At 41.9% G+C, this 14,287-nt stretch overlaps 1 protein-coding gene across 1 annotated transcript in view; it reads right to left on the reverse strand.

Moving 5' to 3' along the window:
- Window positions 1-1,690: 1,690 nt before the first annotated feature.
- The window catches only part of wars2 (tryptophanyl tRNA synthetase 2, mitochondrial), a 37,666-nt gene continuing 25,069 nt past the window's right edge, over window positions 1,691-14,287 (reverse strand). Inside the window, exons 3-6 of the mRNA XM_061692276.1 lie at window positions 9,398-9,478; window positions 7,832-7,914; window positions 7,066-7,187; window positions 1,691-2,282 (exon numbers count right to left, since the gene is read on the reverse strand). Coding sequence (XP_061548260.1) covers window positions 1,834-2,282; window positions 7,066-7,187; window positions 7,832-7,914; window positions 9,398-9,478 — 735 coding nt within the window. The 3' untranslated portion in view covers window positions 1,691-1,833. The remainder of the gene's footprint in view (window positions 2,283-7,065; window positions 7,188-7,831; window positions 7,915-9,397; window positions 9,479-14,287) is intronic.

Here is a 14,287-nt window from a genome sequence, read left to right on the forward strand (position 1 = left end):
TGCAAAAGTAACGATTATGTTCACTTAAATGAACAGGAAACATCCGGTTTTGACCATTACGGTGCCTATTCGTCAAACAGTTATTTAAAAAAAATGCCTCGTTGTCTTTAGTGACTGTTTTGCAGTTTAAACGCAGCGAGTTGTAATAATTGTTTAGTTTTATGGCAACTTGACGTTTTTATAAGTGTGCATAAAACACGTTTGCACATTTTTATTTAATTACAGACCAAAATAAAAATAAAAATCCAGTCATTTTAGTGTTGTTGTTTTATTTTACGCTCATTCATATATTTTTCAGTGGTTTTTTTGGGATGGGTGGGGGTTTAACAAATGTGTGTAAGAAGCCGACGAGAACAACAAAAGGGGGCAAGACGAAGAAAAATTAAAGGAAACGTGCACGTGAAAATATTGTTTTTTAATTTGGGGAGGTGGGGCTCATGTTGTATATGTATACATCTAATCATTGTGTATATATTTAAGGTTAGTATACAATTGAAACCCTGAGGATAATAATGGAGAGGTAAATCATTATTTACTTTTAAAGTGTATTATCTATCAGATTGAAAATACACATAAAAAAAAATATTTGTATTGTTATTCTGCAACTAAAATTTGTTTTAAAGAACAGAAAATTTGGCTATCAACATACTGGTCCCTGCTTAACCTTTAGCATTTTTTTTTAATTAAAATGAACGTATAAATTTAGTGCTTTGTATGATACAGACTATTAACATATGAATTTGTTTGTCATAGCTGTTTTTTGTTTTTTAAACTTGGAAAAAATATAAAATACAAAAAATAGCAGTTGTGTATCGTAAAATGGTTTAATCTAAGGGAGGAGGAGGGCAAACATTCGGATATGCATTTATGTCTTGTAATGATAATTATTTAAGACATGATTAATTAATTACAAATATGACAAAAACAAAGTTGTGTCTTAAAATGGAGGTAGGAAATGAGTCCATAAACTGTTATGTCATAAAATAAAGGGACCAATCAGGTGGTGTAAATTTCAAGCATGCCATTCACAAAATCTAACTGGTCGTCTAAATTCTTTTGTGTGAAAAAAAGTTGTACATTTGAAAAAAGAAAATCAGAATGCTTAATGTTTAAATATTTATTTCTTGTAATCATGATCCATTCCAAATTTAAAAAAAAAAAAAAAAAAAAAAAAAGTTTCAGAGACAGGAACTATGACGTCATTACAAAACACAGACCAATCAGGTTGTATCCATTCCAATTCGGCCTGTGAACAGAATCTGACCAGTTGGTTAGCTTCATGTAGCGAAAAAGTAATTATGTTGTGATTACACAAAAAATGTAAATGATCGTGTTGAATTTTTATATATTGTTTCCAACCATGATCCAGTTCTCAAAAAATAGAAAAATAAAACGTTTGAGGGAGGAAGTGTGATGTCATCCACACAAATTGACCAATCAGTGGTGTCAATTCCAAGTCTACCTATCACCCGACAAGTGTGACTTCATGTAGTGAAAAGAATTCTTTGTGGAGTAGGCCTAGAAAAATAAAAAGTTTCGGGGACAGGAACTCATCTATCATATCATCAATAAACGGACCAATCAGGCCCAGTTCCAAATCTGCCCTGCCTACAATCCGAAGTAAAAAAAAAAAAAAAAAAAAAAAAAAAAAAAAAAAATATATATATATATATAGTTATATATTGTTAGCAGTATTTCTTATCATGATTCGGTCAAAATAAAAACAACTCATAACAAAACAAAACAAACAAACTTTTTGGAGGCAAGACGTTAACCATGATGTCATCCCAAAAAATTGGATCAATCGGGCAGTGGCAGTTCCAAATCCGCCCGTCAACAGAATCCAACCAATTTTCTGATTTCCTGTAGCGTGATGGTGGCCAGCTGCCTGGCTTTGTGTCGCCCTTCGTCCAGCACAGCCTCCAGGTGGGGGCGCTCCGCCCTGAGCCGCACAACCTTGTCCCGAATGGGCGCCAGCCTCTGGACGACCACTTCGGCGACCAGATTCTTGTACGCCGCAGTGTCCAAACCTCGGGCTTGCGACACAGCCTCGTCGACATTGATGGCGGCGGCGGCAGCGTGGATGCTAACCAAGTTGGACACTCCAGGCCTCGTCTCCGGGTGGTACGTCACCTCCGAGGTAAAGTCGGTGACGGCGCGGCGGATTTTCAGAGTGATTTCTTCCGGGGTGTCTGTGATGTAAATGGTCGCCATGGTCAGAGGGTCCGATTTGGACATTTTGGATGAGGGGTCGCGGAGGGATTTGACCTTTCGGGTGGAGCCTGCAGAGGAAATCAGATGGAGAATGTGAGTAAAGGTTGCGCGAGACTAAAAATGTAATGGTGATCAGATGTCATTGTGGCACATTTACAGTTAAAACTGAATGTGAGAAAATAATAATAGGTGTGAGACAAAAAAGAAGGCGATGAGCATAAAAAGTTGGAGAAAGGCAAGCAGAATGGCAGTCAGGGAAAAATAATGACACATTTACAGTCAAAATGGAGTGAAAATGGGCAATAATTGGTCGGCCGGGCCCAACCACGAATAGTGGAAATCCGTGAATAATTGACTCCCATTACAATTGCATCGGGGCGAAAAAAACTACTTTTAAAACATTTAAAATTTTGAACCTTCCAAAATTCTTGAATAAGCAGGGACATGCCAATAAGCATGGTCCACGAGAAACGGGTGTTGGTTCCCCGAAACAAAAACAACAACAAAAAATGTTTAAAAGATTTAAATAAAAATCTCAGAATAGGTATAGCCGTAGGTGCTGAACCGCGAATATGTGGGGGGTCCACTGTACATATTCACACCTCAAACTGAAGGAAAACATGGAAACTAATAGGTCAGACAAACAATTGGGGCTGCAGTAGCTCTGTTGAAGAGGGTGCGACAGCAGAGAATCTCGGGGAACAACTAGCGAGAAGACAGTCTGGTAAAACAATGATGCATTTACAGCCTGAAACAGACAGAAAACATGAAAACTGATAGTTGGGGCACAAAGTAGGGGGTACGCAAGATTTGTTGAAGGGGGTGCGCAACAGAAAATTGTTCTTGTAAAATAACACTAACAAAGACACACTAACGCCCAAAACCGACTGAAAACTTGTAAACTGATAGGTTGGACAAAAATTTGGGGGTGTGCTAGTTCTGCTGAAGGGGGAGCGCAGTAGAAAACTCTCTGGAAAAGGATAGCAAAAGGCAGTCACGTATGTTAAATATATAGGGGGTACGGAAAGTATTCAGACCCCCTTAAATTTTTCACTCTGTTACATTGCAGCCATTTGCTAAAATCATTGAAGTAAATGTTTTTCCCTCATTAATGTACACACATCACCCCATATTGACAGAAAAAAACAGAATTGTTGGAATTTTTGCAGAGTTATTAAAAAAGATAAATATCACAGAGCCATAAAGGCCTCTTTATACTCCCACGCTCGTGCGGGCGACAGCGCCCGTATTGCATCACGTGACCGACGCATAGGGCCCCTTTAACGGCCGGGTGGAAAGGTTTAAAATCTCAATTAGCTCCCAGTATGCTCTCCCCAATCTGTCATAATCCAGATTTCAAAATTAAGAATATACCCCTTCATTTTAGCACATGGGACCAACATGGAATTGACCACTTACAACTATTTAACGATAATGGTTTTAGGACACTTGATGAACTGTTCCAAGAATTCCAAATAACAGGCAGCAACTTTCTTCAACACAATAAATTAAAACCAGCAATTTAAAAAAAAAAAAAAAAAAAAAAAAAAAAAAAAGAACACTCCAGTTTGTCAAGCAAATAGTGAAGCTTCTTCCGCAAAGGGAAAAAAAAAATCTCTCAAAAGTTTAGAAATTAATCAAATGCACTAAATCAATGCACTTACCAATCACTAAATGGGAAGAAGACCTTTCCATGTCAGTTGACCATAACTACTGGATACAGATATGTAACAATACGCTTAGAATGACACAAATTTACATCTTGTACAATATAAAGTGCTCCACAGAACACATTTTACTCAGTACACTATGCATAAATTGGGTTTATCTCCATCTAATATATGCATGCAATGCTATTTTCACGCTATATGGGAATGCACACCTATTCAATGCTTTTGGTCTTCCGTTACACAGAAACTCTCTTATATTTTGAACTGCAGGATTCCACTTTCCCCAAGATTGGCAACTTAAGCACAATCGACCTCCCTAATAAGTATTCACAATCATTACTTGTCGCGTTAGCTACTCCAAAGAAAAATATTCTATTAAACTGGAAAAACTAACAAACTATTAACATCAATTACTGACTAAATCTCATAGAATATTGCGTTAGAAAAAATATCAGCGGAATGAAAAAAATCAATTACCGGTACATATATATGTAGATAGCTGGTCACCCTTCCTCAACATGCTAAATCTAGATTATTGATTCCTTTGCCTAAGTAGCGTACCATCTGACAATAACAAGACTATTTTGTAAGTGTAAAAGTAAACTTTTGACTTCTGTATTCTTTGTTGTCGAGGTTGTTGTTGTTTTATCATCATTCTATTTTGGGGGGAACCACTGGATTGACCTCCCGGAGAGCATTGATGGTGTGATGGTGACTCGCCCATGTTCCGTGAGTGCTGGGGCGGTGCCAGTTGACGCCCGCCTGGGTCCCCCACTCTGGCTACTGGTGAGGGCGGTGGGGGCCCCCTATCGCTCCTTGGGCTTGCTTCCTCTTCTTCTCTTCGTTCCTTGCTTCCCGCTGCAGTCGCCTCTTCCTCTTCTCGTGGGGGGTCCCCTGCGGGCTGTGGGGTTTTCGTTCCTGCCTGGTTGGGGGGGGGGGGTCCACCTCCCACACACGGGGGCGGCCGTCTTCATCTGTGGTTGTCCTGCCTGATGAGCCGGACCTGCAGGAGCCATGCCTCTTAATCACTCACGTAGTACACACTCATACCACTCACTGTATATATTTTTCTCACTAGTCACATCTGGTCACACATACATATTCAGGGGTTCCTGGGGGACTGGTATGGGCTCGGGAAGGTGCGGGTGCCGGACCGGGTTTCAGCACATCAGTGCTGTTTCTCGGTCCGGGCGCCCTGCCCGCCCCCCTCGATTTTAATGCATCACATACACTCATCCCCATGTGTCTTTTAATGCATTACGTACACCCATCTCTGGGGGACGGTGGGTTTTGGGTGGGGGGGATTTGGCTGTTAGGCAGCAGTGCCTAGCAGTAGCAGAGTAAAAACAGAACAGCCAAAGTCAAGTCAATGTATCACTGTACCTACTGCACTACCTGGTGGAACCACTGGACATTACAGGACAAGGTCAAATGAATGGAGTCATGATTTTGATATGATCTGGGCGATTCTGTACCAATCTTTGGCGGGCCGAATTGAAATGATCAACGGGCCGGATGTGGCCTGCGGGCCGTAGTTTGACCACCCCTGGTATAGGGTCATTGTCTTGTTGGAAGGTGAACCTTCGGCCCAGTCTGAGGTCCTGAGCACTCTGGAGAAGGTTTTCGTCCAGGATATTCCTGTCCCTGATATCCCTGTACTTGGCCACATTCATCTTTCCTTCGATTGCAACCAGTTATCCTGCCCCTGCAGCTGTAAAACACCACCACAACATGATGCTGCCACCACCATGCAGTGATGAGCAGTGCCTGGTTTTCTCCACGCTTAGAATTAAGGTCAAACAGTTCCATCTTGGGTTCATCAGACCAGAGAATCTTATTTCTCACCATCTTGGAGTCCTTCAGGTGTTTTTTTAGCCAACTCCATGCGGGCTTTCATGTGTCTTGCACTGAGGAGAGGCTTCCGTCGGGCCACTCTGCCATAAAGCCCCGACTGGTGGAGGGCTGGAGGGCTGCAGTAATGGTTAACTTTCTAGAACTTTCTCCCATCTCCCGACTGGAGCTCAGCCACAGTGATCTTTGGGTTCTTCTTTACCACTCTCACCAAGGCTCTTCTCCTCCGATTGCTCAGTTTGGCCGGACGGCCAGCTCTAGGAAGGGTTCTGGTCATCCCAAACATCTTCCATTTAATAATTATGGAGGCCACTGTGCTCTAAGGAACCTTAAGTGCAGCAGAATTTTTTTGTAAACTTGGCCAGATCTGTGCTTTGCCACAATTCTGTCTCAAAGCTCTTCAGGCAGTTCCTTTGACTTCATGATTCTCTTTTGCTCTGACATGCACTGTGAACGGTAAGGTCTTATATAGACAGGTCTGTGGCTTTCCTAATCAAGTCCAATCCGTATAAATCAAACACAGCTGGACTCCAATGAAGGTGTCGAACCATCTCAAGGATGATCAGAAGAAATGGACAGCACCAGAGTTAAATATATGAGTGTCACAGCAAAGGGTCTGAATACTTATGGCTGTGTGATATTTCAGTTTTTCTTTTTAATAAATCTGTAAAAAATTCAACACTTTCATTTTTTTCTGTCAATATAGGGTGCTGTGTGTACATTAATGAGGAAAAAAATTAGATGATTTTAGCAAATGGCTGTAATATAACAAAGAATGAAAAATGTAAGGGGGTCTGAATACTTTCCGTACCCACTGTACATTTATCCCTCAAACTGGTTGAAAACTTGTAAACTGATAAGGTGGGACACAAATCTGGGGCTACACTAGCTGTGTTGAAGGGGCTGTACAGCTGAAAAACATGGCCTAGGATATTCCTTTGGTAACCTAGCAAAACCAAACCTCGTCTTTCGTGACTATTTGACTGCCCTCCCCAAAACAAAAACAAAAGACAGGATGGTGAATGGACAGATGAGACCGTCGCCGCTGCCATCCGCCAATCAATCAGATGTCCCGTCCCCCTCCGCAGTCAATTATCACCCTATTGGTGCAGCTTCTTTCATCAACACTGCTGACACCATTTTGTACTTTTACGATGCTTGGGAATAAACAACCGCATTCTCAGTGTGTGTGTCATCTATGTGTTTAATTGCAAGGCTTTTTAAGTAAGCATTTAAAAATAGTCCCATCCATCATTATAATCAGAATTTCTAAATGGAGGCTTATTGGCTTAACTACAGAAGGGGCTGGCATCTATTAACAAGTTCTTACTGAGCAAGGCACGGGGTTCAGGGAAGACGTGGTCCCCGTAGCGCTTGTTGAAGATACGAGCCAGGTCCTGGGCCAGCTCCAGATGCAGGACCTGGTCCTCGCCGACGGGGATGTGAGTGGACCTGAGACCAATCCAAACATTGGAGACCACGTGAACAACTGTACACAATCATCTGTACTTTAGCAAACGTGGTTAAGCAGAAAAAAAAATAGTTATGAAATGTATTTGTTTAAGAGCATATAATTTAATGCAAGACTACAATTTACTTTTTGAAATAAAATTCTGGTTTCTATATAATATTGAGGTGGATAAAAAAATAAATAAATTAAAAAAAGAGGGATCCTGGCCCAACTTCATAAAAAAAAAAAAAAAAAAAAAAAGTGATACCTGGAACATACATCATTAAAATGCAAAACAAAAATAATCCCAGGTCATAGTTAATAATAATAATAAAATGTCTTTCACTTTGCTTTCTAAAAACAACTACAACAACAAGAAAAAGAACATAGGGATCACTGGCCATATTCTATATATTATAAACAAGTAAATTAAAAAGATCTTTGGCCATAGATTTAAAAAAAATAAAAATAAAAATGAAAAAGAAAAAGTGGCATATACTTCATCAGTGACCCACCACATCTAGCAGATGAATGGGATTTAAGAAAAATAAAAAGTTTTTGCTTGCGCATATTGCCACTGCACAGATGAATGCACGGCACGATTGTTACAATGACAGGACAATGTGTGAGATGTCAGAATTCTCACTTGTAGAGGAGAATATCCGCTGCCTGGAGGACAGGATACGTGTACAGACCCACACTGCCTTCCTTCTTCTGCTTGCTCTTCATCTGGACACACACAAAAAAAGATGGACGCGATGCATTTGGTGATTGAAGACCAGAACATTTTTTGACTCGTCTTTTTCGGGGAATTTGGGCAAACAGAAGGTGAGTTTTTATCTTTTTCCTTTTTGGCTCCGGTGCCTCCTCAGGGCCCGATTGACGCTGCAGGTGGCTGGGAAATGACGGCTATTAAGAGGACAAATCTGGCAGGTGGAAAAACCAATAAAACAGACAACGACGACAGGGAAGCGGATGGTAATCGGATATGCAGCGGGAGGAAAACAAAACAAAAAACCCGCAACTATTACTTTATACAACAAATAAACATTTCACTTCTGTGTTGAAAAATGGGGGTTCCATAAGCAACAGCATGGTCTTAAGGCCGTGCAGCAAACCTGAATAGACGCAACTTCTCCACAGACAGCTCACCCATGTTGCATCCAAGTTGTAAACAAACCCAAAGGTCACTGTTAACATGAATAAATTAGGACTGGGCATTGTTAAGAACCTCACAATTCGATGGTCGTCAAACCCCATTGATTTATTGCCTCTGTCAACAAGTTTGCTATATTGTGTGTCTGTCAACAAGTTTGTGAAATTGCTCCCTGCGTGGCTTCAATGCAGGGCACTATAGTCTGCAGAACATTTTAAACTAATTCCCACACGTAAGAAATGAAATGAGAAGTGATAGTTACGTACGGTTAGTCACTCTGGAAGTCTAACCATCACATGCATGTGGCACTCCTTCTGCCGATTTAAACGACGCTAAGACCGCTGTCGTAATTCTGTGTACAGCTTCAGGACGGTGACTTCTGACGTGTTTTTGTGTAGGTATTGTTTATCTTCAAATGTCTTTTGTTCATTTCCTGTGTTGCGGATTTACAAAGGAATCCAAAACAACGGTCAAATTTAAAAGTACAAGTCGCTCGCTTTACCCTGCTGCTTCTGCGCCTGCTTGCTTTAATCGCCATTTTCTTGTCGCTTGGTCGAGTGTGACTTCCGCCTGTACAATGTGAATCACACGCAAAGCGCCTGGAGGTGCATCAAATCAGAGGATTTACTAAATTGATACTGAATAGCGTGGTAAAGAACTGCAATGCATTGACGAATCATTATTTTTACCCACCCCGAATAGACTTGGGCACAGTGCTTCGAGCTTGTCTGCGCTGTTCAGGCATGTGTGTCTACATGAGACATGTGGAAACCTAAAAATTAGATCCACCTGCAATTACACTACACTATTGAGCAGTCTTATTGCCGTGCAGCAAGTGCAAAACCCTGAATAGACGGAACTTGGCCACAGAGCTCTAAAGGCGTTTGCTTTGGCCACGCTGTTTAGGCAGGTATGAAAACTAAAGCAGGAAAAAATTATCTCTTCCTCCCATTACAGTATACAGAATTTTGATTGTCTTATGGCCATGCAGCAAGTGCAAACTTGAATAGACTGTGTGTGTGTGTGTTTGCTTGCGTGCATGGTTTTCATAGCTACCTTCCACTGTGGCAGGTGTCGGAGGCGCGGCATGCTGGTCAGGCATCCGAGGATCCAGGAGAGTTCGGCATGCTCAGGCACCTGCAAAGGGGGGAAATGTCCAGATGTCTTTAAACGCACCATCTGGAAGTTAAAGTCCCATATGATCTTTTACATTCATGAAGTTTAGTGGAGAAACCCCCCACGGAGCCACTAAACAAAACAAGATTGGAAGATTAAAGGTGACCCCATAGCGCCTCATAGTGGCAACAAAGGGTACTGCACACAAATTTAAAACTGATGACAAATGCAATAACATATGAGGAGATTTCAAGAAGTACGCAATTGGTCGATTGGTTTAAATGACAGATGTGAGTGTGTGTGGGTGCGCATGCGGGTGCATGTGTGCGTATGTTTCGGGGAAATATCCTCCCACTCCTGCAAATTAAAGTTTATGGTTTGCTGGCTCCTTTGACATCCTCTCTCAGTGGCTGGGCGCAATGAATTGTGGGAGTGACGTCAATGTCAGATAACTGGGACTTAAATCTGAAATCTACATAAGGGACCAACTCTCCAATTTCACCCTGAAAAAGTAGAATGTGAGATCATTTGTTAAAAGGATGCAATCTGATTGACAATTCCACATTAAAGATGTTAACTTGGAAAGCCACGCAGCATTGAACATCGTTTGGGATGAGACATGAACAATGGAGGGTCTCCTGTGTTCACATCTTGGAAGGAGGTGCTTTTTTTTTATGAAAGAGAAGACTGCTGCAGCACAGTGGAGACTTTGGAGTATAATACCACAGTGTCCAGAGCTAAAGCAAGGACAGATGGAAAGTGTTTATTTTCTTTTAAGGACATCCTCACATGTTAGAAGGAAATTTAAATTTTATTTGAGAGGTAACTAAGGACAGGGAGAAAATGGACCGCTGCCGCAAAATGGAGACAGGAGTCTCCACTGCAGTATCCGGAATCAACTCTGAGCAAAAGAGTAAGCTTATTATTGTCATTTCTAGCCATGTATCCTCAACTGTTACAATGATTGGGAAATGTTATCCAATAGGAAAATGAGGGCAGCAAGAAACTGGAGTGCTGCCAAACAGGGGTGAATTTGGTGTAACATACTAAACCTAAAGTCATAGTAAGGGGGTAAGATAAGGTTAACAAAAAGAGACGATGGATTCCTGTAATTACTTCGCGGTAAACGGACAAATTTAATCACAGAAGAGACTATAGCGCGCTGCAGCAATGTGGAGATTTGGGCATATCATACTAAGCAAAGATGCTGCAAGAGAAATTTTATAATAGCAACAATGGGGAACAAAGGTATCCTTTATTTACTTCTGGTAAGGAGGGAAATTTAATCCAGCAGGAGACTAAGGACTGCTGGAGCAAAGTGGATAATAATACTGCAGCATCCCAAGCTAGGACATCCACAGGCTAAGCTATCTTTAGCACGTGTGTTTATAGTTGGCATTTCGAGTCATCTATCCTAAACTGTTACAACGAGGTGGCAACATTATTCGAAGAGATAGAGAGCAAAAAAATAAAATGGAACGTCTCGAGCTAAAGCACAGCCACAGGCTAAGCCATCATTAACATGTGTGTTTATAGTTGTATTTTTTTTAATAAAAAGTTGTAATTTCTAGCCGTGTATCCTCAAAAGTTACAATGAGGTGGCAACTTTATCCGAGAGGAGACTGAGGGCAGCAAAATAGCGCAAACTAAAACAAAAACACAAACGTCAAGATCCAAGGCACAGTAACTGGACAACCCAACGTTAGGTTGTGTGTTTATCATAGTCTTTTGTAGATGTGCATCGTCAAATGTGATAATGAGGTGGCAACTTTATCCAAAAGGCAACTGCGGACAACAGAGCTAAGGCACAGCCATAGGGTAAGATAACTTTAGTGTGTCTGTGCTTACATTTGTCATTTCTAGCCGTAAATGTTCCAATGAGGAGAAACCTTTACCCGAGAGGAGACAAAGGTTGGCAAAAGGTGCAGTAAAGTGGAGACTGAGGCGTATCAAACTAGTTATATCATACTCTTAGTCATATTAGGGCAGCCTCCAAAGCTAAGATGAGTATTCAAAGGTCTCGTGCGTTTCCTCCTCAACATACGGCTGTTTGTCATGGTAAGAATTGTATCAGAGAGGAGACTATGGGCAAAAAGAAAGCAGTGGAAACTAATACTGCAGAGTTTTGTTAAGCTAACGTTAGTGTATAAAAATAGTTAGTGGTCACAAATTGTACTCTGGTGAGCATCCAAAAGGCCCAAAGCAGCTGTTAGGATTTCCCACATTGTCGTCGCCGTGACGTTGACATTTGCAATTTGCTCAAGTGCTGAAAATGGTCAAAATGGCTTCTTCTTTACCATTTTTTTCTCTCTTTCCACAGAGATTCTTTGATGTGGCTGAAGCGGCCACTTCTCGGCGCTTTGTGTTTGTGTGTCTTACAATCCTGCCCTATCAAAGACCCTGTGTGCATGTGCGTCCGTGTGCATGTGAGCGAGAGAGATAAGAATCAAGCGAGCGCTTTGAGGCGCCAGAGTGTGATGACAGGTAAACACGAAGGCGGTTGACGGCGATAAAATAAACTAAAAGAAAGAAAAAAAGCAATTGATGAATTTGGGTTTCAAGCGTGGGTTAAAGCTTTAAACAAGAGTTAGTGTTTCGAAGGTTTCAAGCCTCGGGTTAGAGTTTCAAGTTAAGCCTAGGTTTGAAGTTTTGGGTTAGCATTTCCAATAAGAAGTTTCAAGCCTACATCTGGGTTTCAAATTAAGGTTTCAAGCCTGGGTAATGGTTTCAACCCTAGTTTAGGGTTTTAAATATGTGCTATGGTTTCAAGTTCAGGTTTCAAGCCTGGGTTAGGGATTTAAAAAAGGGCTAGGGTTTCAAACAACGGTTAGTGTTTTCAATCATGATTTTAAGCCTACGTCTGGGTTTCAAGGAAAGGTTTCAAAGCCTCCTTTAGGGTTTTAAACTAGTGATATGGTTTTATATGAAGGTTTAGGGCTTTAAATTACTGTAGGTTTTAATGAGGTGGCACGGTGCATGAGTGGTTAGCACATCCGCCTAACACTTCTGAGGACCCGGGTTCAAATCCGGCCTCACCTGTGTGCAGTTTGCATCTTCTCTCAGTGCCTGCGTGGGTTTTCTCCGGGTACTCCGGTTCCCTCCCACATCCCAAAAACATGCACGGTAGGTTAATTGAAGACTCTAAATTGTGCGTAGGTATGAATGTGAGTGTGAATGGTTGTTTGTTTATATGTGCCCAGCGATTGGCTGGCGGCCAGTTCGGGCTGTACCCCACCTCCCGCCCGCAGTTAGCTGGGATAGACTCCAGCATACCCAGCGACCTTAGGATAAGCGGTGTAGAAAACAGATGGATGGATGGAAGGTTTTAATGACTCCTTCCCATGGAATCACCACCTGTGGGAGGGGCCAAGGGGTCGGTGAGGTGGGCGCCGGCCAAAGTGGGGGACGTTGGTGGTCTGGTCCCGGCTACAGAAGCTGGCTCTAGGGATGTGGAACGTCACTTCTCTGGCAGGAAAAGAGCCTGTGCGAGGCTGAGAAATTCCGACTAGATACAGTGGGGCTTGCCTCAACACACAGTTTGGGCTCCGGTACGAGTCTTCCTAAGAGGTGTTGGACTGTTTCCACTCTGAAGTTGCCCACGGTGAGAGGGGCCCAGCAGGTCTGGGCATACTTATTGCCCCCCCGGCTTGGTGCCTGTACACTGAGGTTCACCCCAGTAGATGAGAGTGTAGCCTCACTCTACATTCGGGTGGGGGGGATGGTTGACTGTTGACTGTTGTTTGTGCCTATGTACTGGACTGCACGATATTTGTAAAAAAAAAAAAAAAAAAAAGACATTGCATTTTAATTTTTTTTTTTTTTTTTTTTTTAAACCCTGCAATATATATATATATATATATATATATTGCAATGTGAAAAAATACAGAATAACACAATTCTTTTTCCCTCTCTGCATTTTCTTGACAATTTATAATAGCTTCACTAGAAAAGAAACTATGCTCAGTATGCACAAAAGTATACTGAGTCATTTGTATGAAGTCTACCTGCATTTAATTGCACTGTAGTATTGAGCAGGTAACAGTTCAGCCAGACTTGAATTTAAAATCATTTCTTTTCATGGGCAGTTATACTGTATTGTCCTTAGCACAGTCCTGACACCTTTTATTTGTTTTTAGCCAATCTGTTATTTTACACATATTTTAACATAATATGCATGAGTATTTATATATTTGAGTGCATTAGTTTAATCAACACACGTCGTTGTGTACACCTGAAGTTTGTTCCTTCAATAATGGATTAACCCTCTCCCCCGAGTACCCCTTTCCTTCTTTTAGCTTCATCAAGTTGCAATCTTCAACTCTCACCGGAGCCGTTCGCAGCTGAGTGTGAAGCGGTTGGGATGAGAATCAGCACCTCCAAATCTGAGCTTCTCTGGGTTGAGGAGGAGATCGTGTCCCAAGTGGAAGTGTTCAAGTATCTCAAGCCCTTGTTCACAAGTGAGGGAAGAATGGAGCGGTAGATCGCCAGGTGGATCTGTGCAGCGTCTGCAGTGACGTGGACTCTGTATCGGTCTGTCGTGGTGAAGAAGGAGCTGCGCTGAAAGGCAAAGCTCTCTATTTACCGGTCAATCTACGTTCCTACCCTCACCTATGGTCACATGCTGTGGGTCATGACCGAAAGAACAAGATCGCGAATACAAAATGAGTTTCCTCCCTAGGATGTTCGAGCTCTCCCTTAGAGATAGGGTGAGAAGCTCGGTCATCCAGGAGGGGCTCAGAGTCTAGCCACTGCTCCTCCGCATTGAGAGGAGCCAGATGAAGTGGCTTGGGCATCTGGTTAGGATGCCCACTGGATGCCTGCCTGGTGAGG

The sequence above is a fragment of the Phycodurus eques genome, chromosome 12, assembly GCF_024500275.1.
Source record: "Phycodurus eques isolate BA_2022a chromosome 12, UOR_Pequ_1.1, whole genome shotgun sequence".
Taxonomy (NCBI): domain Eukaryota; kingdom Metazoa; phylum Chordata; class Actinopteri; order Syngnathiformes; family Syngnathidae; genus Phycodurus; species Phycodurus eques.